Source organism: Lycium barbarum, chromosome 6 (assembly GCF_019175385.1).
Source record: "Lycium barbarum isolate Lr01 chromosome 6, ASM1917538v2, whole genome shotgun sequence".
NCBI lineage: Eukaryota > Viridiplantae > Streptophyta > Magnoliopsida > Solanales > Solanaceae > Lycium > Lycium barbarum.
In genome coordinates this window covers 117286145-117310338 of record NC_083342.1, presented here as the reverse complement: position 1 = coordinate 117310338, position 24194 = coordinate 117286145, and the positions used below count along the sequence as shown (strand labels likewise).

At 35.0% G+C, this 24194-nt stretch overlaps 2 protein-coding genes across 5 annotated transcripts; one reads left to right on the top strand and one right to left on the bottom strand.

Moving 5' to 3' along the window:
- Positions 1–4749: 4749 nt before the first annotated feature.
- LOC132645778 (uncharacterized) lies at positions 4750–13764 on the top strand. Of its 2 annotated transcripts, none has more exons than XM_060362975.1 (14): positions 4750–4901; positions 5663–5775; positions 5874–6154; positions 6680–6752; positions 7227–7301; positions 7391–7501; positions 7940–7982; positions 8561–8657; positions 11899–12001; positions 12079–12174; positions 12289–12315; positions 12596–12695; positions 13253–13337; positions 13416–13764. In XM_060362975.1, exons 2-14 carry the CDS (start codon positions 5680–5682, stop codon positions 13552–13554), a joined length of 1326 nt encoding a protein of 441 aa, XP_060218958.1. In that variant the 5' UTR covers positions 4750–4901; positions 5663–5679; the 3' UTR covers positions 13555–13764. The 2 variants fall into 2 exon arrangements, with proteins under 2 accessions (XP_060218958.1, XP_060218959.1); XM_060362976.1 differs by having other exon boundaries at positions 4787–4977.
- A 1168-nt stretch (positions 13765–14932) lies between these two features.
- On the bottom strand, positions 14933–21073 carry LOC132645777 (uncharacterized). Of its 3 annotated transcripts, none has more exons than XM_060362972.1 (11): positions 20638–21073; positions 19943–20044; positions 18829–19050; positions 17658–17716; positions 17463–17551; positions 17230–17342; positions 17035–17097; positions 16601–16776; positions 16442–16504; positions 15819–16224; positions 14933–15673 (listed from the first exon to the last, which is right to left on the bottom strand). In XM_060362972.1, the coding sequence occupies exons 1-10, from the start codon at positions 20959–20961 to the stop codon at positions 16119–16121; spliced, it is 1317 nt and encodes a 438-aa protein (XP_060218955.1). In that variant the 5' UTR covers positions 20962–21073; the 3' UTR covers positions 14933–15673; positions 15819–16118. The 3 variants fall into 3 exon arrangements, with proteins under 3 accessions (XP_060218955.1, XP_060218956.1, XP_060218957.1); XM_060362973.1 differs by having other exon boundaries at positions 14933–15668; XM_060362974.1 differs by having other exon boundaries at positions 14933–15184.
- Between the last annotated feature and the right edge of the window lie 3121 nt (positions 21074–24194).

The window sequence follows — 24194 nt, the reverse complement described above, 5'->3', positions numbered from 1 at the left end:
AGGAGACTAATTACCCGTCCCATATCCGATGTGGAACTTCTTAACACTCTCCCTCACGCTCATACCTCGTTAACCAGAGCGTGTACAATATAATATTGGAGTCTACCGTCGGTGAACAAATAATTGAGATGGGTCTAGCTCTGATACCACATTGAAGAAATAAATCTTGAGTTTAACTCAGCTTCAGAATCTAGATCATAAGATGAGGAGTGTCCAACACACTATTTATAGGTGAAAAATTCATCTTTGAAATGAGTTAGAAGAAATATGAGTAGTAATGTGGGTAGATAATGAGAGAACAAAGACATGAAAGTTACAAGATATAATGAGGAAGAATGTGGGTAAATAACGAGTTAAAAGTTACCAGAGAAATTATTGTTGCATTCTTCCGCTAACTAAAAACACGATTAATATAACATTGTAATTTGTGCTCCGTATCCAAAAACATATTATATTAGTGTTTGTAACAAATACAAAGTTTGCAAAAATTTATTAATACTTTTTAAAAGAGAAGACTTGTTTAAAACGAAATTATTTTCCTCTCTTTCAGGCAAAATAATAGCAATATTTAAGCATCGGTTGATACTTTAAATTTTAATTCGATTAATTGAAAGGTGTAAAATATTCTATTGTATATGTATGTAGATTGGACCTAAACAATACTTATTATTTTTTATCAAATTTTGACTTGGATAATTATAATTCAAATTATTAAATTAATTTTACATGTTTAAAACGAAACAAAGTAGAAATTTGATTTTCTAGTTAAATGAAGAACTACTATTTTTTTTTTTTTTGGTGAATATTCTTGGTTTAGCTCATTTTACTTGTCATGTTGTCTTTTGCATTTTTTTTTAAAGGAAACGTCAATTAGAATTATAATTTGACTAATTTACCTTATTTATTATTTGATCTCCATTTAATATTATTTTTTCTTTTACGACATTAATCTCTTTTCACATTTTATTAGAGTAAGAATAAAAATTAAAATATAAATATTTTAAGTATATTTATTTTAGTAAACATAACAAATAAATGACATGGTGGAATAGCAAATACAACAGTTAAATATCTAGATTAGATCTCAGGCTAATATAAGAAAAGAAAGGAAATTGTATGGTTTGACTACTTAACCTTTTGAAGAAAAACAATAATATAGGGTCCACGTTTTTTGCTGTACAATAATTTCATTTGCTCCCGCTAATGGGTTGATGCGCATGTGGCAATGAATCCACCATTATTGACTTAATGAGAATACTTTAGGAATTACATGAATATTGTTTGATTTTTTAATATGGGGTGCACGTTTTTTTTAATATGGGGTCCACTTTTTTTTTTTAAACATGAGATCCACCTTTTTTTTTACATGAGTTTGGAGGATTTTTTTTAATTTTTTTAAATGGGGTCCACTCTTTTTTTTTTTTTTTTTTAAACATGAGTTGGGGACGGACGACGATCTCAGGCTAATATAAGAAAAGAAAGAAAATTGTATAGTTTGACTACTTAACCTTTTGAAGAAAAGCAATAATATGGGGTTCACGTTTTTTGCTGTACAACAATTTTATTTGCTCCCGCTAATGGATTGATACGAATGTGGCAATGAATCTACCACTATTGACTTAATGGGAATACTTTGGGAATTACATGAATATTGTTTGATTTTTTAATATGGGGTGCACGTTTTTTTTTTTTTAATATGGGGTCCATTTTTTTTTTGATATTGCTTAATTTTTTTAATATGAGATCCACCTTTTTTTTTACATGAGTTTGGAGGATTTTTTTATATATATTTATTGATTTTTTTAACATGGGGTCTACTTTTTTTTTTCTTTTTTAACATGAGTTGGGGACGTACGACCATCCATCCCACAACCCATGCTTATATATAGTATAAATTTACTAGATGGCCTATACCCGTGTTGTGCACGGGCCCAACACTTTGGATTATAGTGTATCTATGTGTATGTAGTTGTATTTGGATATATATATATATATATATATATATACTATGTTCAAAACACGATTAATATAACATTGTAGTTTGTGCTCTGTATCTAAAACTTTATTATATTCGTGTTTGCTACGAATACAAAGTCGGCAAAATTTTATTAATACTTTTTAAAAGAGAAGATTTGTTTAAAAGAAAACTATTTTCCTCTCTTTGAGATAAAACAATAGCAATATTTAAGCATCAGTTGATACTTTCAATTTTAATTCGATTAATTTAAATGTGTAAAATACTTATTATTTTTTGCCCTTGAATAAAAAAGTGGGTGTGACTTGCCACATGTGTATCAAACCATTAGTGCGAGCAAATGAAATTATTGTACAACAAAAAATATGGATCTCATATTATTGATTTTCTTCAAAAGGTTAAGTAGCCCAACCATACAATTTTTTTTTTTTATATTAGCCTGAGATGTAATATAGATATTGAACTGTTGTATTTGCTATTCCGCCATGTCATTTATTTGTTATGTTTGATAAAATAAATATACTTAAAATACTTATATTTTAAAATAAGATAGAATTTAATTACTTTTTCATTTTTATTCTTACTCTAATAAATGTGAAAATAAATTAATATCAAATGGAGATCAAATAATGAATAAGGTAAATTAGTCAAATTATAATTCTAATTCACGTTTCCTTAAAAAATCATGCAAAAGACAACATGACAAGTAAAATGAGCTAAACCGAGAATATTTACCAAAAAATTAAAAATAGTATTTCTTCGTTTAAATAGAAAATCAATTTTTACTTTGTTTCATTTTAAACATGTAAAATTAATTTAATAACTAGAATTAGAATTATCCAAATCAAAATTTGATAAAAAATAATAAATATTTTACACTTTTAAATTAATCGAATTAAAATTGAAAGTATAAACCGATGCTTAAATATTACTATTATTTTATCTCAAAGAGAGGAAAATAGTTTCCTTTTAAACAAGTCTTCTCTTTTAAAAAGTATTAATAAATTTTTGTTGACTTTATATTCATAACAAACACAAATATAATAAAGTTTTAGACATGGAGCACAAACTAAAATGTTATATTAATCGTGTTTTGAACATAGTATATATATATATATATATATATATTATCACTATGCAAACACAACTACATACACATAGATACACTATAATCCAAAGTGTTGGGCCTGTGCGCAACACAGGCATAGGCCATCTAGTATAAATATTAAAATCAACAATTCTGATCAGGTCATCATGCTTTATCAAAACACTTTTTGTAGTTGCATGATTTGAAAACTTTTTATGATGTCCAAACATGTTCTCCAATGGCAAAATCATTAAATACCTAAAAATTCCTGAAGAAAATTAGGTTTGGGAAAAAAGACATCACTTTAAGATGGGACGGGTAATGAGTATCGGCAAATGAATTGAATTTTTTAAAATACATATTGGCCCTCCAAGTGTCTATTTTATTTATGGACCCGAATTTCTTAACGGAAGAGGGGGTATTTTTGGTTAAAAATATAAGGGGTCGTTTGACTACTGGTTAGAGTTATGCACGGATTGGTAATGAGAGAATACATGGACTATAATTTTATGCAGGGACATAGATTTCCTCATAACTTATACATACAATATTAGTTATACAACTTTCTAAATTGCAAACCAAACACCGTATTAAATGTGTTAAACTTTATACATAGCAAAATAATTCTGCCAAACACGATATTACATATGTAAGATAGAATACATGAATAACTTAATTCCCAACCATCAATCAAACGAGCAGGAGTATACAGATATAGAGCCCGTTTGGATTGACTTATGTTTTCAGCTTTTTTGAGTGTTTGGCTGACCAGTTTAAAGTCATTTTGTGCTTAAAATAAGCTCAAAAAAATAATTGGACATGTTTGACTTAGCTTATTTAAAACAATTTATAAGTTAAAAACAACTTATAAGCCAAAAAAAAAAAAAGTTGGCTACCCCAACTTATTTTTTTTTCCATTTTTTTGCACGGATTGCCCTTCTTTTGGGGTGGTCTTTAAATTTTGCCCTTCGCTTGGATACCTGAGGTTTTGGGTTCGAACCCCCGCTCAGGCATAAAATAAAAATAATAATTTCGCAAGGCAGGGCTGGGGGGAGTGTATGCCGGATCCGGCTTAAAGTCCTTAAGGAAAAACTAAAGTTATGCCGGAGGGGGCATAACTTTTCCTCAAGGCATAGTTTAGTTATGCCTTATGGGGCAAAACTTTTCCTTAAGGAACTATGTCTTATGGGGCAGACTTTTAATTAAGGCATAACCAAAAGTATGCCCCATAAGGCAGAACTTTTTCTTAAGGTATAGACTTTGCCTTGTAAGACAAACTTTTAGTTATGCCTTAAGGAAAAATTTCGCCTTATGTGGCATACTATAAAAGTTTGTCCATTAAAAGTATGCCCCCACCGACATAAACTTGTGAAGGAATTACCAAAGTTATGACGGACCCGACATACTTATGCCAAGTCTACCCATAAGGCATAAGTATGCCGGGTCCGGCATAACTTTGGTAATTCCTTCACAAGTGTATGCCGGTGGGGGCATAACAAAATTTAAACTCTACCTTACGAATTTTTTTTAAATTTTGACTGTGTGGGGATTCAAACCTCGAACCCATGGGGTTTAGCCGAAGGGTAAAATTTAAAGATTTCAAATATGAGGGGCAAAATTTAAAGACCACCCCAAAAGAAGTCCATTTTTTTTTAGCTTATAAGCCGGTTAAAATAAGGCCATCCAAACAGGCTCATAAATAATTTTTGAAAGTAAAGGGGCAAATACGACCCTTGGCGAAACATACTTCTTCTAAAACTCTTCGTTCGAATCAGAACAAAACCCCGTTACCGCCGCCGCTTGTTCCTCCGTCATATTCCGGCGGACAATTGTAGCTTTGTAAGTCTCTCTGCTTCTTTCAGTCTCTATTTAAATAAATACCTCAAGCCAATGGGATTGTGAACCGGTGGTTACAGTAAGTTCCCTTCATTTGTTTGTATGTGCGAAATAAAACCCTAATGTGACTTCTCCATTGAATTTGAATTCTAAATTAGTAACTTGTTGCTTTAATGCTTAAAAAAAGCTTTTACTGCAACACATGTATACTTGTTTTTTTCTTTTCTTTTCTAGTTTAGTTAATGCTGATTCTGAGTATTTGTTTTCCTGTGATCATGGCTCAGAATTTTAGAACTACTAATTTAACTTCAGATATCCTTAATGTCCAAGTTATTTTGTTCTTGTGGAGTTCAGCCATTGTATCGTAGACGATGTGTTTGATAATGTGTCTAAAGTAGTAGAGAGTGGACTGTATATGGAGATGCATATTAATACGAGGAAAGCAAAATATTATGACATACCGCATAAGGCGAACACCCCAAGGAATAAAAGGTTTGGGGCATAAAGGGTGGACAGTGCAAGGTATAAAGTGTGCATTCAGCTATCTTATGAGATGCTCTGCATAAGGCGAGCATCCCACTTATGGAAGTGCTATCCCTATGAAAGTTAAGCGCATATAGCCATAGAGTGCGTCTCTCGTCAAGGCTATTTCCAGCTCCACCTTTTAGATATTGCTTTTCAAAAGAAATGGGCTTTGTCTTTCTGTCCTGTTGCACCTTTAATAACCCTATTGCTAACTGATGCATTCTTTTTTGTTTCTTCAGATTTAGGAGGCAGGAAAATGGGCAAGTCTACGAAAAGATCGAGGGAAGTAGTGGAGAGTGAAAGCAACTCTGAATTTGAGAATGATGAAATATTGAATGAGATGTCAGATGATGTTAGTTTTCTCACTTCTAATCACTTTTATGTACTTGTCTACTTTAGCTTTTTGCTTATACAGTTTACATATGAAATATGTTTTTTTTATATGATTAGGCTGAGAACTTTGATGACGACAGCAACGACAACAATGACTCTAGTGACAATGATGATGACGATGATGTTGACCATTTCGACAATGAAGATGAAAGTGGAGAACAAGAGGAAGAGGAAGATGAGGAAGGAGATCAAGAAGAAGAAGACGAAGATGAGGAAGGAGATCAAGGAGAAGAAGAAGAAGAAGGAGAAGAAGAGCGAGAGAAACTGATGGAGGCCCATAAAATTGCTGAAATGGAAGAACTTGAGAAAGAAATTATGGAACTTAGGCACAAGGAACAGTAAGTTACTCTCTCTACAACATAGCTTAGTTAGATGATATGTTAGTAAAAGAAGCATTTCATTTCATGTTTGCATTTTTTAGAATTAATGTTTTTATTTTGAACTTTTTTTTTTTTTTTGTTTTGTTTTTATTTTGAACTTATCACCTAATAAGTACATATTTTCTCTTTAATCTCATTTGAGACACAAAGGTTTCTGAGCTAAAGAATGATTTGTGTCACGATTTCTAAGATAACTTGTATAATAATGTATTTAATACATCAAGATTCATCTAGCTAGCGCCAAAAGAACTTTCATCATAATTATATCAAAGCTTCTCCACAGTTTAATGTGTCTTTCTACTATTAAGTAACTTGCATCATATTTCTATCAAGCTTCAGCCCAGTTTCCCTTATTCAGTTTGGTTCAAGTCTTGATGATCATATAGTAAGACTAAAAGATAAATAATGTCAGCAATAAAACAAGTAGGAAGTACTTGCTATCTAAGATGTGGTATTTGATTTTGGTGGTCATTATGTGCACAGAGATCTTTTGAAGAATCTGACGCGACATAAGGATGAGGATATTCTCAAAGGCCAAGCAGTTAAAAACCAGAAGGTATAGTGTACCAGATGGTACAGACAATACTCTTTAGTTTTGCCTTCTTATGATCGTGTTTTTTTTTTTTTTTTTTGGTATACACACTTCCTATTGCTTCAATTAAAAGAAGTCCTGGTTACAGGGAACATAAATGCCTACCCTGTGATTGGAAGTGATTTGTTTCCCTCTATGTTTTGCATGATATCTATGTTGTATCTTTAATAGATACTATGTAATTGAGTTGCATATAAACTACACTTCTTTTGCTTCTTGGCTTGCCTATGGCTGAGTATTTAGCTTTAGTGCTAATATCATTTACATGATTATTCTGTTCAAGTAATATGATTAGTGATTGACTAGTAATTCAACCTAGTATAATATATGATTAATGACTTAATATCTACTACGTGCATTGTCCAAGCTCGTCTTTACTTAATTATCAAAATGATTTTGTTAATTTATTCCCTTTTTCCCTCTTTTAATTTCACAAAGGCTCTCTGGGACAAGACACTTGAGCTAAGATTCTTGCTGCAAAAGGCTTTCTCGAACTCCAATAGACTTCCGCAGGTTAACTGGGTTTACCATTTTGTTTCATCACTAGCATTAGAGTCATGATATTGACAAGTTGAACTTGAATGCATGTTGACTGCCTGCAGGAACCAATTAGGTCTTCCTTTTGTGATTCGGAGGACACAGTTAAAGATGCATATACAGATCTACTTGCATCTTCCACAAAAACCTTGAATTCTATACTGGAATTGCAAGAGGTAAAGTGAGAACAGTTTCTTCATGGTCAATTTTCCTTTGGGAACAAAATATTAGTATCCTTTTGTTTTTGCTGGAAACCTAATTGTTGCTGCTCCATCCATGGTCCCATTATGTGATGGAGCTGCCACTTTGATGTGCCAATATATCCGAAACACTTCAATGATTAGGCATATTATAAGCACCTCGATAAATAGTTAAACTATGACCCGTTAGCAATATTCTCCTGCCAAATATCTACAAATTTTAAAATTGTTTTCTTGTAATATAATTTTAATACTTATAGGTCAAATAAAGTCAACTGATTTCTTGATCGCTGTGTATAGTTAATGTATGCCTCGTGAAGTAGGATGAAGGGAATGTTGTCTTGTGTTGAGGTAAATACAGTTCCTCTTAGCTTATTTAACCTCTTATTCAAAAAACATTTTGCCATTTGGCAGGTACTACTGCAGAAGAATCCATCAATTACTCAATCAGCGGACGGTATGACATGTAGCTTTGATTTTGCAGACACTCGAAGAGCTGCATCTATACACAAATTTGGGGTGGTTAATGTTCTTTATTCTGAGTTTTTGAAAATCTGAATTTACTTATTGAAATAATCCAATAGGAGTAGTAAAATATTGTTAGTCTCAAAAAAGGTAGTAGTAAAATATTGCTAAAACTTAAAAAGTAGGATGCAGCAAGATGATATTTATCAAAATCTGATCCTCAAACTCAAGGTATTGACTAATTGACTACTTGAAAGGACTTAGGGACTTGCTTAAAAGCACAAAATAGATTATGTTTTAAGGGGTCAGAAGTTTGCTATATTTTCAAGAACAAAAGTAGTATAAGCCCCTGTCCTCTGCGATTAACTGAATAAGAATTCCTGGAAATTCTTTGACAAGCCACCATGTTTAGTAATGTTGCCAAATTGAAAAACCAAGTCCCTGACGTTTGCACATTTTTCACGTTTAAGAGCCTACTGACCATCAATTTTCCCCCTAGCTCAAAGACAACACATCTTTTGGGATTAACGTATTCACTGTTTGATGTTTCTTTAATTTTCTTTCCTGAAGTTAATTCTGCTAAAAGGTCGAAGCTTTTGGAAGATTCTGTTAAGTCAAATGGTGAAGTTGATGAAGATTGGCAGAAGATTTCTCAAATGCATTCAAGGTAAGAAAGTTTAGCTGAGGCTTACTGCTGCATTTCCTTCTTTTATAGCTGTTGAATTTTTTTTATTACTCTGGATCACGATCTCAATTTGTTTGCTACAAGCCTACAAGATATACATGTTTTATATGACAAATCAGGAGAAAATTCCAACCTTATAACTGTTAACACCAGAAAGAAGAGTGTGATTTAGGAGAAAATTCAGCCAACATAGCGGGTAGATGTTTATCAGTGCTCCCGTTATCAAAAATAAATAAATATATATTTACAGGTTCGCCAACTATGGCGCCTAGCATTTAGGGGATTGACATGTATTATTCCAGAAAGCTAAAAAGTCTGATCATTTTTTCAGCAGAACATAAGTTATTCTGGTCTGGGCTTCAAATAATACCAACTAACTGAAGTGATTTAAGGGGTGGGGGTGGGTTACGAACTCTTAAAGAAAATAGCAAAAGGTGGCCAAATTAATTTGTAAGCATTTCCTTGCTAATTTCATTTGCATACATAGAACACCAACATTGGTACAGCCTAAGCTGGACCACATCAGTGGCAGAATGTGAATTGACAATACCTGAACCCTAGTCACTTTTTGTCTTCTGTTGAATTTGAAACGTGGGTACAATTTTAAACGCATGAACCCAAATTTTGATACAATAGTTCATGCAAGCGAAATTTTCGCATGCAAGGTGCATTTCTCTCTGTGTTTTACACTAATCAAAAATCAAAATGATCAAGAGTGGTGCTGGAAGAAGCTAAGGCCCAAGCGGGGCGAGGTAAAAGAATTTTGGTGGATGCAATGTTCACTCTGTTCTAACTTGTCTTCCTTGCACGCTTTCAAGTTTCCACTGCCTATGAATAATGGAAAACCAATTTTTTTGTCGATTTATTGCCGAGATGAGAATGTTGAGATGGATGTGTGGGCACACTAGGAGTGACAAGATTAGGAATGAGGCTATCCGGGACAAGGTGGGAGGGGCCTCGGTGGAAGAATGCAGGAAGCGAGACTGAGATGGTTTGGACATGTGAAGAGGAGAGACACAGATGCCCCAGTGCAGAGGTGTGAGAGGTTGGCCATGGATGGTTTCAAAAGAGGTAGGGGTAGGCTGAAGAAGTATTGGGGAGAGGTGATTAGACAGGACATAACGCAGTTACAGCTTATCGAGGACATGACCTTAGATAGGAGGGTATGGAGGACTCAGATTAGGGTAAAAGGCTAGTAGATAGTACCGTTTATCCTTTCATATTAGTAGTCGCACTATCGTGATATAAGTTCTTGTGCTTTGATTTCTGCTACTATCTGTTATTTTCTGTGCTTTGATTATCTTATTTTATTTGTGATAGCTACTGTCCCTTTGCAAATTGCTTCATCATGGCTTAATCGTTTTCGTTATTTTCATTTCCATATCGCTTTGAATTTCTTGGCCTTATCTGACCTCTTTTTATGCTTTCTATTGAGCCGAGGGTTTTTCGGAAACAGCCGTCCTACCTTGGTAGGAGTAAGGTCTGCGTACACTCTACCCTCCCCAGACCCCACGTTGTGGGATTCCACTGGGTTGTTGTTGTTGTTGTCTTATTTATCTCTTCCCAGGTCTGATGTGTCTACTCCATGCATGCCTTTGTCTATCTGTATGACATGTCTCAATGTGTAGTTCCCTAGAGCAAGATAAGAATTTTGTGTTACAGTTATCTTAAATTTCTAACAGAAACATAAGTTATCTTATTCTTGGCTTTTTCCACTGTTCCCAAATATGTATCATAATATTCCATATATGGGACTGTCTGTCTGACACAAGAACAATGTGTATGTAAGTTCTCGTTTAACCTTATATTCCCTCAGTCCTATTTTATATGACAGTCTATGAAAAGTTTAGGGTATTGCTTTGACTTATTAATACAATATTAGTCATTGTGCAAAGCATATTAAAGCAATGGTTGAGAAGCTAGCTGGCAGAAGAGCGGCCGATGAGGATTGGTGGAAGATTGTCTCAGCATGCATCGGTGGACATTATGGAAAGAAAGAAATGCAAGATGTTTTGTCGGGAAGAACAGTAGCATGCAGAAGACTAAGAGCCCGTTTGGATTGGCTTATAAGTTGCTTATAAGCTGTTTTCAGCTTTTTTGATTGTTTGGCTGACCAGCTTAAAGTCATTTTGTGCTTAAAATAAGTTCAAAAAAATAATTGGGCCCGTTTGACTTAGCTTATCTAAAGCAGCTTATAAGTTGAAAACAACTTATAAGCCAAAAAAAATAAGTTAGGCTACCCCAACTTATTTTTTTTTTAGCTTATAAGCTGCTTAAAGTAAGCCCATCCAAACAGGCTCTAAGATGAAATGTCTTAGCCTACTTTATTTTTGGTGTAAGCAAGATATGTTGGGGGTAGTAGAAGCTTTAGTTGATTTCATAGGGCAATTGTAAAGGTTTCTAGTTTTTTTTGAAGATATCATCCGCCCATTGCGGGTTGTAAGTTCCCACCTCATCAATTCTAAATGATGAGTTTTTTTCTTCTCAAAAAAAAAAAATGGTTAGCTGGCAGAGAAAAACATCATACCACACTTTTAAGACTTGGAACTTGGAATTCTTGAAAGTTCTGAAAGTCGTATAGAAATGTAATTGGTGTCAAATATTTTGTGACGAGTGTCATACAAATCAGGATAGAGCAAGTATAAGTTTTCTTTTGGATTAATGACAGCTAATTGAGATAATTAATTTGCTTTTACCATTTGATTGTTGAGCTAAACGCAACTGGAAATCAAATGAAAAAGGAGGGGAAAAACCTTGATCCTAACATCATCAAGATTGTTAATCCATGTTAGTATTGTTAATTTTAATTGTCTAATCTGGAGGGCGTGTAAACTTGGGTTCTTATGCCCTGGAAAGTTGTACATGACCTTTTTGATTGCTTTTTTTCTAGTGATTGTTTCTCATAATATATTACATTCTTCTAATCTGTTAGGTTAAATCCTCTGCTTCTCCTGCGAAGAATTAGGTTCTGCACCATATTATTAGTGTTGTTCTGGAGTCAGATTTTATATACATCTGTAGTAGTTAGGAATTTTTTTTGCATAGCTACGAGTAATTGCGTAACTCCAAAAGTTAGTTTCAGTTAGTTTCCAAAACAGCTATTACTCTGCCCTTTCCCTGGCATCGCATTCTCATGCAGCCAGTTTGTTTTGCCCTTTTTCCCTTTGCTAAATATATTGGTCTGTTATTGGAGATTGATGTTGGTAATTCTTTTGTGTCATAGGATGGCTGCTTTTAGGGACAAATCAATAGATAAATGGCAGAGAAAGACCCAGGTGACCTCTGGTGCTGCCGCCATCAAAGGCAAATTGCAAGCATTTAATCAGGTTTATTTCTGGGACTTTGAAAGATGCTACATACTGCAACGGTCAATGGCTACAATTAATTATCTGATATTGTACAGGATATTAGTCAACAAGTAGCTGGTTATATGAGGGATCCTAGCAAAATGATAAAAGGCATGCAGCAAAGTAGATCGGCAGTTGCACTATTTGGAACTGTAAGTCCTACTTCATGAGTTGATTTGAGACTGGCTATGTCTCTTAATGTTCATGATAACTTTTTTTTTTTTTAGTTTTCGTTAGTATTGATTTATGTGTATGCTTCTGTGCAGGTTCCAGATGCTTCTGGCAATGGAGAGGTATTAGTATTTTATTTATGCACTTTGTCAATTTTTGGCCCGAATAGTTTTGCTGTTCAAGTCGAATTGATATAAGAGTAGATCAGTAAATCTCCTTGTTGAGTGTGCTGCCTAGAAGAATCTAGTCATGCCAGTAGCTTTGTCAGGTTTATGCAATTAGTACAACAGTGGAAATGTCATTCTCCTTATGTACAAAATGCATTAGTTTTGGTTTGAGAATGCTCTTCCATGAATTATGTTGCCTCAGAGAAAAAAGCACAACTCATTATCCTTGGATCAGGGTACAAACATGGATGGTGATCCGGAACTTCTGGATGACTCTGAATTCTATCAGCACTTGCTGAAGGAGTTTTTTGAGGCAATAGATCCTGCATCATCCGGTAAGATGCTTCAACCAACCCCTCCCCCTCCCGCCCTCAAAATAAGCTGGTTATGTTTCAAAAGTACCACTTTGCGAACCTTTCTATGGTGATTTATGGTATTAAGAAAATGTGGTTATCCTCTACCTTTGATGTGTATACCTGCAACATCATGTTCAATGTGTTTTCGCCTTTCTCCTATGGTTTTGACTGTCATATATTAGCTAACCGTATCGTTCAATGAGATATGGTTTCTTTAGGTTATTATGTTGCCTGCTTTCATCGACATGAATTCTTTATCAATCATTTTCAGAAAGATCCCTGCTTTTACACGAATACCAAATCTATCGTTGTTGGTGCATGTAGTATGAATAAGTTTCTAAAGATTACTGCTATAGATGAGCTTTTCTCAGATAATGTGTTCAAAAGATGTATTCATATGACTATAGTTCTTGCTTTTGGCTGAGAATGCATACCTAGGCTTTTTTACTTCCTGGAAAAAGAACATCTAAGTCTAACTGGATGTGGTGTTGTTGAAAACGAACATCTAAAACTAACCAATTATTTATAAACTACAGAGACGGCATTCTATGCTCTGAAGAGACTGCAAACGAAGAAACGAAAAATTGTTGATCGCCGTGCTTCAAAGAGTCGTAAAATCCGGTAATTGATTAACGATTATATCGTGCAAGGCTGCATTTAGATTTCCTGGATTATTAAGTTTGGTTTTGGCTCTTGCAGGTATAATATTCATGAAAAGATTGTCAATTTCATGGCTCCTCATCAGCCTGTAAATCTTCCACCAATGGCCTCCAAATTGTTTGAGAATTTGTTCTCAGGCGGCTCTACCCCGAGGCCACTTGTAGGTTCCCAAAATTGAAGTCTCCTAGAGTTATTCCTATTAGATACGGAGTATACGATATGTAATTGTAATATTTATTACTTTGTACTCATTAATAATCATAAGTAGATCTTAACGTCAGTTTGTTATTTGGGCCGAGTTAGTTATAGACTAAAGAGGTAGATAATTGCATCTGCAGTAACTTCATTCTTTCTTGTTTTTGATTGAAAACTGAATCAATTCCTTTTACTTCGACTTTGTAAGTTTGTTTTATTCAAGGTCTCAGTAGACCAGCTCTAAGCTAATTAAAATGAGATGAAATCGTGCATAATGAGTGATTAATGCAGTCCGTAGTCTTTAAGGAATTGGAATAGGAATAATCCTTAAAAGAAAAGAAAAATCCTAATCCAACACAAACAATGTAAAAATAAACTCTAGGGAAAGGAATATATAATTAGGAAGCCTTCTGTTGTTTCCTATAAATACAACATGCATGAAAGATGAAAATAGGATCAAGTGTTTTTCAATCTTCTTAATTCCTAGCTTAGGTTGTGAAAACAATTAATGGCTCAACTATTTCCGTCTTCTCTTCTTACAGTACTAGTACCAGCAGAAAACTACTCTTATCAGGTAACAAAACCTCCTTGTTGTGGAGCTGGCGCTACTCCTCCAAAACCCAATATTATTACAATTGTTACCGCATCATTAACTAATTCCCATCTTAATGAAGAACCAAAACAGCTGCTTGAAATTGCTCCTAGTCCTAGTTACGAACAATATGGGAGCAGTGATGATCATCACCAACAACATGGTTTTACGCATATCGTGATTTTCGCTATTATTGCCTTATTTGGAGCTGCCGTCTGCCTTGCATTCACAATATGGGCTTTATGCACGATTTTAAGCATACCGTGGTTCTCGCTTGTTGATTATTTGCTATAGAACTGCAAATCTTCTACTACAGTAATATTGTTAAGTCGTACACAGTCAACTAGGTACACTTGTGTGAGGTAGAGTGGTTGTTTTCAATACATAGATGAGATGTTTTAGTTATTTTCTAATGTTATTTGTCTTAACTGGAATAAGTTTTTTAAAAATTAATAACGTTTTACTTGAGAGATCAATAATGTTTCAAGAAAAATTGAACAAAATGAATTGGCAATACAGTGTTAATATTTTCGTTACATACTTTACTAACTTGAATTCTATAACGTCACTAACTGAACAGCATAAAATTATGCAGATTTACAACCTAACTTTGTACTAATATGGAACTTATTTTTCTAATCAGTCCATCTAAATATGGTACTAGTTTATGCCAAATGTTATGTTGAGACTATTTTCTAATCCTTCCCTTCCGTCATTCAAAGGAGTGGTACTTTACGCTTTTGATTCATAAAAAGATTTTGAAAAAGCATTTCCAATCAAATCAATTTATTTCTGTTGTCATTTTTGCCAACTTCCTCATTTGCATGAGAAATCTAAAAAAGGCGTCTTTACAATTATTCCATAATTTTGGGCAACATCACCAGAAAATCATCACCTTGCCATTATGGGATTCAGTTCGACCAGGATTAATAAGACTTGTATATCATGCTTACTACAAACACATCCGGCCACACTCATGCTTTGTAAGAGATCGAGCCACAATGTGTCAAGCAGCTTCTACCTAATAAAAAATCAAAAGATAAATAAGTCAAAGATATGGCAGTGAATCCTAAGGGAGACACACACGTGATACGGCAGTGAATCCTAAGGGCGACACACGTGATACGGCAGTGAATCCTACGGGAGACGCACACGGGGGCAATGCGGGGCAGGGCTGGTGGGGAATTATAATCATGATGGAGCTGCACAGGATGGGCGGGTAGGGAAAACTCTAGGGCATGGGGTAGGGAGCAAGTGTGGTGATGGGATTTGAAATGGTTTGGGCGCCAAAAAGAAATAAATTGAACCGATGAGCTAGGGTCCAATCTTTTGCTGCTACAGCCAGTTCACCCGAGCTCTGCTTCTCCATCAGCACTCCCTGATCCACCATTCCAGATCATCTCATTTCTAAATCATTCGCAAGAAATGTTTTTAAAGTTCTTCAGATATCAGTTCAATGGGAGGTGACTGCGTCTGACGTGCAATGCATACCCACATCCCTGTTTCTGTTCTGATGGAAACAACAGAGGTAAATGAAAATCAAGCAGCAAAGGTAAACCAGGGCGGGGTTTGGGAGCTTTTTCAAGGGGCAGGGTCGGGCAGGGTGGAAGCAGAGGAGAACAAAGGGGCAGAAGATTCAGAGGGTTGTGCTATACCTTCACTGGAACTGCTATTATAAGCTCCTTTCAGTAGATCTGCCGCTCCCAGAGGTGCATACTAGATTCGTTGATCATAAAACTTTAAGCATTAACTTTTGCATCAATATCCCGTGAATTAAGTGATCTCATGCAAACTATGTTGCAACTGATCAACAAGAGACATACTGGCCGAAAACCGACCATCTCCAATGCGACATTATATCAGAAATCAAAACAATGACACAACAAGAAATTCTCAACACTTTGTATATCAATCATCTGACTGAAAAACTGTACCAAATAGACCCCTTTTGCCCTCTACATTTGTGGAGCTGGATAAGACTGACCATAGTAAGCGGGAGCTTGAGGAGTGGTCGATGGGTACACTTGTGGGTATGATGTCATCATTTGAGCTTCTTGGTTACTGCAAATATAAGATTAGATTCGTCATTCCACCACTGCCAAAGTAAATAGCATACAACCATGGATAGACATCCTAGCAAAGCATCCACGTTATTGACCGGAAAGCAAACCCAGAAAGAGCAAGGAAATAATGCAATTAGTTTTCTGAAGGACAGCTATAAGTGCAGAGATAATGGGATAACAATCAGCTTTTATAAGGACAATTCACATGCAACTACCTGTTCATATAATGTCCATGACCATGATTATATCCTGGCAACAGAGTGGCAGATGTTTCTGGTCTGCATCAAGCAACATTAAAGTTAGACGCCACAAAGGAGTCCAAATTATTCATTCAGACAAAACCAATTACAAGTTAACACGGTACATATATTTACATTTGTTGCTGCAGGTGCATTGACTGTTGTAGCTGCATTGACTGCTGCAGGTGCATTGACTGCTGTAGCTGCATTGACTGCTGTAGCTGCATTGTATCCTGTAGCTGCTCACCACCAGCTTGTAACATCAACTGGGAATAGACATATTCATCAACTCTTTGCTTTGCAAGAGCGACCTGTTGAACAGAAAAACTAATTCAAGGACGCAACATGATTAAAAATCCTTGATATCTCTCATGGATTCACCTTTTCCAAAGGGTAAACTAGTTAAAATTACACGAGTCTAGTTGAAGATTTTAGAAGTGATATTATCAAATGAAACTAGGAATCACATACAACTGCATATCACAAAAAATAACTATTAATAAGCTAAAATTACAAGAAGTCAACATAAACAAATCAAAAACAAAAGAAAAAGAGAAATTAAGTTTCACCTGTTGTGCACTACCACCCAGATGGATTTGTCTTTGTTTCTGTTCACCCTTCCCACCATGTACCTACAAAGCAAGACCACAAACATTAAAACATAAAAGCAAGAAGTTCATAACTCTCTATTTACCTGAAATATTACGATGGACCATAAAACCATCACAGACGAATCTAAAAGATACACAACGCTATTTATGCACCTTAATTGTCGCTCCGGACTCTGCACGGATCCTTGAAATATTGGAGCCGCACCTTCCAATCAATCCACCAGCTAATGATTCGGGAACTAACATTGTCAGATTTACATATTCAGCTGCAAGAGTAGTCCCAAGGATGATGTTATTATTATTATGAATATGCTATAAATATTCCATATAGCACCAAGTGTATCAGCCCAGAAGCTCAAAAATGCAATAAGATAAGATTGATTAACCTGAAGATGGATCCACATATGGTTGAGGGCGAGAATAACCATGATTGTATGTCGGGCTGATCGAAATTACTTGTTTAGGGGGATTATCCCTGTCAAAATATACATATTTGGATTAAATAGTTTTAAAAATAATCGACAAGCCTAAGTATGCCAATGAAAATTCGATAATCCTCCTTGATCAAAAAAATACTAAACCTCAATTGACAGCCAATTTCTACCACAGCCCTCAAGACCGCAGGAATGTCTCCTGCTACCTGAATTAGGAAGCAAAAGGGAAGTAAACTTAAAAAGCTAAAGCTCTTAAAGGCAGAGATAAGTTAAAAAGAGATAAGTCCTACATAAAACACAAATCTCCCTATACAGGGCAGATGAAATCCCACAACTGCCTAAACAAATTCAAGCTAACAACAGACAAATGAACAGTGACTAAAGCTAGTGTATATAGGTTATACAGAACGAGAGATACCCCAGAACTGCCTAACAACTTCAAGCTAACAACAGACAAATGAACAGTGATTAAAGCTATAGACTAGGTCTGGTCACAACAAGACGGAAGCACAAAGAAACCTTGAAAGCATGTGATAACTTGAATAGCTACATGTGCATATAATGCTACACAAAGACACTTAATCAAAGTTGATTAAACAGCAGCTCTTTTTTTAAAATTTTGACTGTTGCTTTGAAGGTAAAATAACTTTATTAATGATGGGTGTTAGAGTGGGTTAGAGTCCGCATTGGTTACGGAACGGACTAGTGGTCTATTTATATGGATTTGAGGAATCCTCCCCTCATGAGCTAGCTTATGGGGTTGAATTAGCCCAAGGGTCATATCTTACATGGTATCAGCCTATCAGGGCCAGGTTCATCCCTGTTTGGGCCCCCGTGTTATATTGTCCATGCTCTAGTTGGCGGTCTGGGCTGGGCTTGGGGTTTTTGTTAGAGTCCCACATTGGTTGAGGAGTGGTCTCCTTATATGGATTTGGGCAATCCTCCCCTCATGAACTAGCTTTTGGTGTTGAGTTAGGCCCAAGGGTCTTATCTTAAAGTGGGAAAATACTGCTGTACAAGCGCCATATCAGATTTTTTTTTTTTCTGATAAGGGAAGTGTTAAGTGTGGCTGCTGGGATATTATAAGGTTTTCTACGGCAGACACCCAATATTTCATACATATTGTTTAACGTTTGACTGCTATATACACTACAATATCCACCTCAAAACATGCAGTTTACTATGAAATCTATCAGAGAGTAGTTTATTGAAAAAACCATCGGGTATACCGAATGTGCGAAACATAAGACAGGCCAGCATTTTAACAAACAAAGATCTTCATGTGCCTCAATGCTGGCCAATTGTACCAACTTCTCACCTGTACTACACGATCGGACTCATGAGCAGATGCACACAAAGGCAACTGATGTTGAGCAAGAACTGTAATAGCAGCTCCAGAAGAATTCCTCAAAGTTTCAATATTTTGACCAGACACTCCTATCAAACCACCTGCTTGAGAACCAGCAATCAAGAACCTTATTGTGTTTGCTGCCACATGTCCAGCACCAACTTTCTGTGCATCATGGTTGGCATCATCATCCTATCATGGTGCAAATAGGGCAAGGATCAGTTCTCCTTGGGAGAGCTCTCTTGGGTTAACCTTAAAACAACAAGCACAATCACGCATAGCAGCTCTGACCACGTTGTTCAAGAAGAAGATGGTTCAACTTATTCAAAAGGGAAAGGAAAAACCTAGAAAACTTAATATACATAAGCCGCTCTCAAGGCAAATCAAAAAGACAAAAAAGTCCAATGGCCTAACCAATTCAATCTCCTCAGGAGTATATACGAGCAAAATCCAAGAGAGAATCACATAGGACTTAATCATAACCTCTCAAAGTTGGTCGCACAAGTTCACACGCCATATATATAATTGCCAAATATGATAGTCCAGAAATAATTGCCACAGTAAGTGCTGCTGAAGGGACTCCTATTTTTTCTTAACTTGTACACCCAGATATTATTGCAGCACTTACGGCAGAACTGGAAATAATTGGGGAATGAGAACAACAAAATCTACCCTTAAGCCTTCAAAAACAGACAAAAAGACCTTAGTTTTTTTTTGCACCAGACGCAGGGAAAAAGCTCATAGATTCATTGCAAAGACACAACAGCTATAACACGGATTAGATGATATAAAACAATTTTATTTGTGTAATTGACAGACCAAAAGGTCATATCATGAAATGTAGGAAAGACGACTAAGAACATATTGTATAAGAAATCCCTTAGATCTGCAAGAGAAGTCGAATACGATTAAGTAACTAGGGGCAAGATACAGTCTTAGAGAGGCAAGTCATAGACAAACCGGAGGTAGTCACTACCTGAAGAAAGAAAGCTGCTTGGGCAGGGTTTGAAGAAGTGTAACACACTGAGGGGCCGGGTGTATAAAGTAAATGACTTACTAAGTTATCACTTATAAAACATGTTACCTTCAAAATAAGTGACACAATTTGATGAAGGGCATTCTCCGCATCACAAAACGTATTGTCATTGTCTTTGGAGCTAATGATGATTACTCGCTCTTCATGACGCTGCAAATATCAAATGCAGAACAGCAGAAGTTAATTCCCTGTGCTTAGTCTGACATTGAGTAAAAAGAGAACCAGCAACAACTAAGTCTCAATCCTAAACTCAAGTTGCAGTCAATTATACGAATCCTCATTGACCATGTTGCTTCACTTAAACTAATCTCAGGCCAACACACTTCATTGACCACAATGCAATTCAGCCAGCAATTAACCAGAAAAAAAAACATCTCAATTCATTCTTCATTTTTACTAAGTACATGACCCTAGATAAGAAGGTTTGGAGGTCGAGGATTGGAAGTAGCCATGTGTTGTAGCACTTTGATGAGGGAGAGGCAGGAGCTAGTCTCCTCTTCTCATCTTGTCTTTATTTAGCAGTCTTATCTAGTATTCGCATAGTATCTTCTTATTCATCATTTCTACTACTACCTATCACTTGGAGTGCGGCTGCATACATCTTACCCCCACTTGTAGGATTACACTGAGTATATTGTTGTACTTAATTCAACAAAGTATGTCTTGAATTTTGGACAAAAGCAAACTTGCAAGAATTGTATCCTTGTTAGAATTTAAGAAAGCAATGAAAGAAGATAACTGACAGCGATAGCATCAGCAACTTTGATGGTAGCTTTAGTATCTTCACGAATCTTCTGAATACGGTGTCCTCCTTTACCAATAACTTTGCCGATCTGTCTCGACGGTACGACTATACGGTACACTACATCTTGCCCAACCTTAACCCTCTTCTTCACTGGCGGCTCTGCCTCATCCGTCGCCGCGGCAGCCGCGTATTCCTCACGTGGACGTTTAGACCGATTCGGAACTTCATCGGACGGCGGTAGAGGAGGGTTAGGGTTAGGGTTTAGGGAGGGTTCCATTTGGTGAGAAAGAGACGACATTGTTGTTGCGGGATAATACGACATCAAATGAAGGCAAGAAAGATAAAGTTTGTTAACAACCTTTACGTTTTTGTCAAAATATTGCTTTTTGTTCTGACCTTGCTATTTTCTCCCTTTGCTCTTTTGCATTAACTGGACGGCGTATGTACGTAGTTGTATTTGAACAGATAATATATATATTATTATATTGTTAATAAACATACGTTGAGTTTGTATTGTTTTTATGCATATATATATATATATGTTCAAAATATGATTAATTTGTGTTCCGTATCCAAAAATTTATTATATTAGTATTTGCTATGAATACTAAATTTCCTGATTTGTTATCCAATTGAAAGATTTGAAATACACTTCTCCTACCGAGTTTCATGCCATCATCTCTTTCTAATCAACAACACTGAAAAGCGCTTTCATGTGTCAGCATCTGCTGTAGTCTTAAATTTTTAAGTATAGACCAACTTCAAAAATATGTGTATATGTTTCTTGACCGTTTATATTTCGTCTTTTCGATGTTATTCCTCATTATTTGTGTGAGACGTATGTGTCTAAACTTATGCCCAAAGGTGTAAGTTTTAAATTTTTTGATTTTATGATTTCTTTAGCGGTTTTTGTGTTCAATTTAAATCGTTATTTTTTTCTGAATTTCTCATCTTTAAATTTTCTCTAAGCGTACCTTTACCATTTTTTGAACTTATTATCATTATTTAAATGTCCTATTTTTTTTTCTTCTTCACGTGGATCCTACCTTTTTTTTTTTTTGCAATTATTTCCTAATTCTTCACGTGGAACGCAACTTAATTTTTTTTTATCTCTACTATTATGGAAGAGTGGGCCCCACCTTAAATTTGTTTTTTCAATTTATACTATTATAGAAAAATGGGTCCCAACTTAATTTTTTTTTTTAAATTCTACTATTATAGAGGAGTGGGTCCCACCTTTTTTTTAATTTACTATTATAGAAGACCGTTTATATTTCGCCTTCTTAATGTTATTCCTCATTATTGGTGTTAGGCGTATGGTATAAGTTTTAAATCTTTTGGTTTTATGACTTCTTTAGCAGTTTTTGTGTTCAATTTAAATCTTTATTTATTTATTCCCGAACTTCTCTTCTTTAAGCGTACCTTTACAATTTTCTGAACTTATTATCATTATTTAAATATCCTATTTTTTTCTGTTGCAATTGTCTCCTACTTCTTCACGTGGACCCCACCTTAATTTTTTTTTTTCAATTGTCTCCTAATTCTCCACGCAGACCCACCTTAATTTTTTTAATCTCTACTATTATAGAAGAGTGGACCCCACCTTAAATATTTTTTTTTCTAGCAATTGTCTCCTACTTCTTCACGTGAGCCCCTTTTTTTTTTTGCAATTGTCTCCTAATTCTCCACGCGAACCCCACCTTAATTTTTTTAATCTCTACTATTATGGTAGAGTGGGCCCCACCTTAAATTTGTTTTTTCATTCCTACTATTATGGAAAATTGGGCCCCACCTTAATTTTTTTTACAATTTTTCTACCATTAGAGAAGATTGGGCCCCACCTTATTTATTATTTTTTTTTACAATTTTTCAACCATTATTAAAGAAGATTGGGGCCCACCTTATTTTTTTTTATAGAGACTGACGATGAAGCATGGGTTTAAACCCATGCTTCTATATAGTTAAAAAATAACTCAACTGGGAACAAGTAATTAAGGTGCCAAAAAACTTGAAGTTGTATTCCGGAATACCAAAAAACTTGTTTTTAAAAAAAATCACTTTTTTCACCATTTTACGACTACATTTCACCAAAAATTACAATTTTAAAAACTATAGCTAAACACAACTCCAACTCTAACTCCAAAGTTTTTTTTTTTTTTTTAACAAAAATATACTTGTAAGAAATATTATGTCAAAAGAAAGTTATTTCCAACTAATGCATGTGTTGTTTTCACTTGGTGGGGTTGGATGTGAATAAAAAGAAATATATAGGGGGGGGGGGGGGGGGGGGGGGGGGGGGGGAATGGATCTAATCAGAGTTCATGAATGATTAAATTATAAAGGGAAAAGGTGTAAATATATCCCTCAACTTTGCGATTTAGAGCAGATATATCCCTCGTTAAAAAAGTGATGTATATATACTCCTGCCATTACAAAATGGTGCAAATATTCCTTTTTGGTAATGAAATTTTTTGTAAAAGTCATTTAGCTTATTTTTTAATTAAAAAAAAATCACGTGACTTTAGAAAAATCTACCCATTTTTTTAATAGACATATTTTCCTAAAGCCACATGGTAATTTTTTTTGGTAGGTCGGGTCTGGTTTGTTTAAAAAAATTGATAGACTTATTTTTTTTAAAGTCACAAAGATATTTTTTTAAACAAACTAGACCCGACCCACCAGAAAGAAAAATTAACATATGGCTTTAGAAAAATATGTCTACAAAAAAACATGGGTAGACTATTTTTTAAAGGCACGTGGCATATTTTTTAATTAAAAAATAAGCTAAATGATTTTATTTAAAAAAAAAAAATCGTCAGCAAAAATGGTATATTTACATCATTTTATAATGGCAGAGGTATATATACACCACTCTTTTAACGAGAGGGTATATCTGCTCTAAATCGCAAATTGAGGGGTATATTTGCACCTTTGCCCAATTATAAATGAGGCAATGGTAAAAAATCCACCACCTGAACTATCACTTGTTCGTGAGTTTCACACCTCAACTATCGGTTTTTCCCTTTTCCAATCTGAACTATCACCATCTATATATTAAAACACACCTCGAAGCTGAGCAGACAACTATTGGTTGTTCCCGTTTTCTACTTGAACTATCACCTAGGTGTGTGGTGATAGTTTAGGTTGGAAAAGGGAACAACTTATAATTGAGATATGAAACTCGCAAAAAGGTGATAGTTCAGGTGTGTTTTGACCAGTATCTCATTATAAATTGAATCGAAGAAATTGGATGCTATCATAAATCAAATCACTTTGTATAATGATAAAAAATGAACCTGAACCATCACTTTTCACGAGTTTCACCGAGAATTTTTTAATTTCACATTTGAAGTTTTTACATCCGTCAATGTTAACATTTTCGTACTTGATAGATATTATTATTATAAATTAAATTATAATATTTAGTATCTAGCATTTCGCACTACACGTGAGAGGTTGGTATGAGGTATTTTGAACAAGTATTGAGAGAAATGACTATACAGGACGTGATGCAGTTTCGGCTCGGATCTTAAAAATTATTTTGGCACCTAAAAT

What these genes read in the sequence shown, in the direction of transcription:
- LOC132645778 (XM_060362975.1), top strand. Translation starts at nt 5,680, where the DNA reads ATGGGCAAGTCTACGAAAAGATCGAGGGAAGTAGTGGAGAGTGAAAGC. An exon ending in GAACTTAGGCACAAGGAACA is followed by an intron (nt 6,155 to 6,679) that starts GTAAGTTACTCT and finishes TTATGTGCACAG; the next exon opens with AGATCTTTTGAAGAATCTGA. An exon ending in AATTGCAAGCATTTAATCAG is followed by an intron (nt 12,002 to 12,078) that starts GTTTATTTCTGG and finishes GATATTGTACAG; the next exon opens with GATATTAGTCAACAAGTAGC.
- LOC132645777 (XM_060362972.1), bottom strand. Translation starts at nt 20,961, where the DNA reads ATGTCGTATTATCCCGCAACAACAATGTCGTCTCTTTCTCACCAAATG. An exon ending in GAAATTGGCTGTCAATTGAG is followed by an intron (nt 17,552 to 17,657) that starts GTTTAGTATTTT and finishes ATATTTTGACAG; the next exon opens with GGATAATCCCCCTAAACAAG. An exon ending in ATATGTGGATCCATCTTCAG is followed by an intron (nt 17,343 to 17,462) that starts GTTAATCAATCT and finishes CTACTCTTGCAG; the next exon opens with CTGAATATGTAAATCTGACA.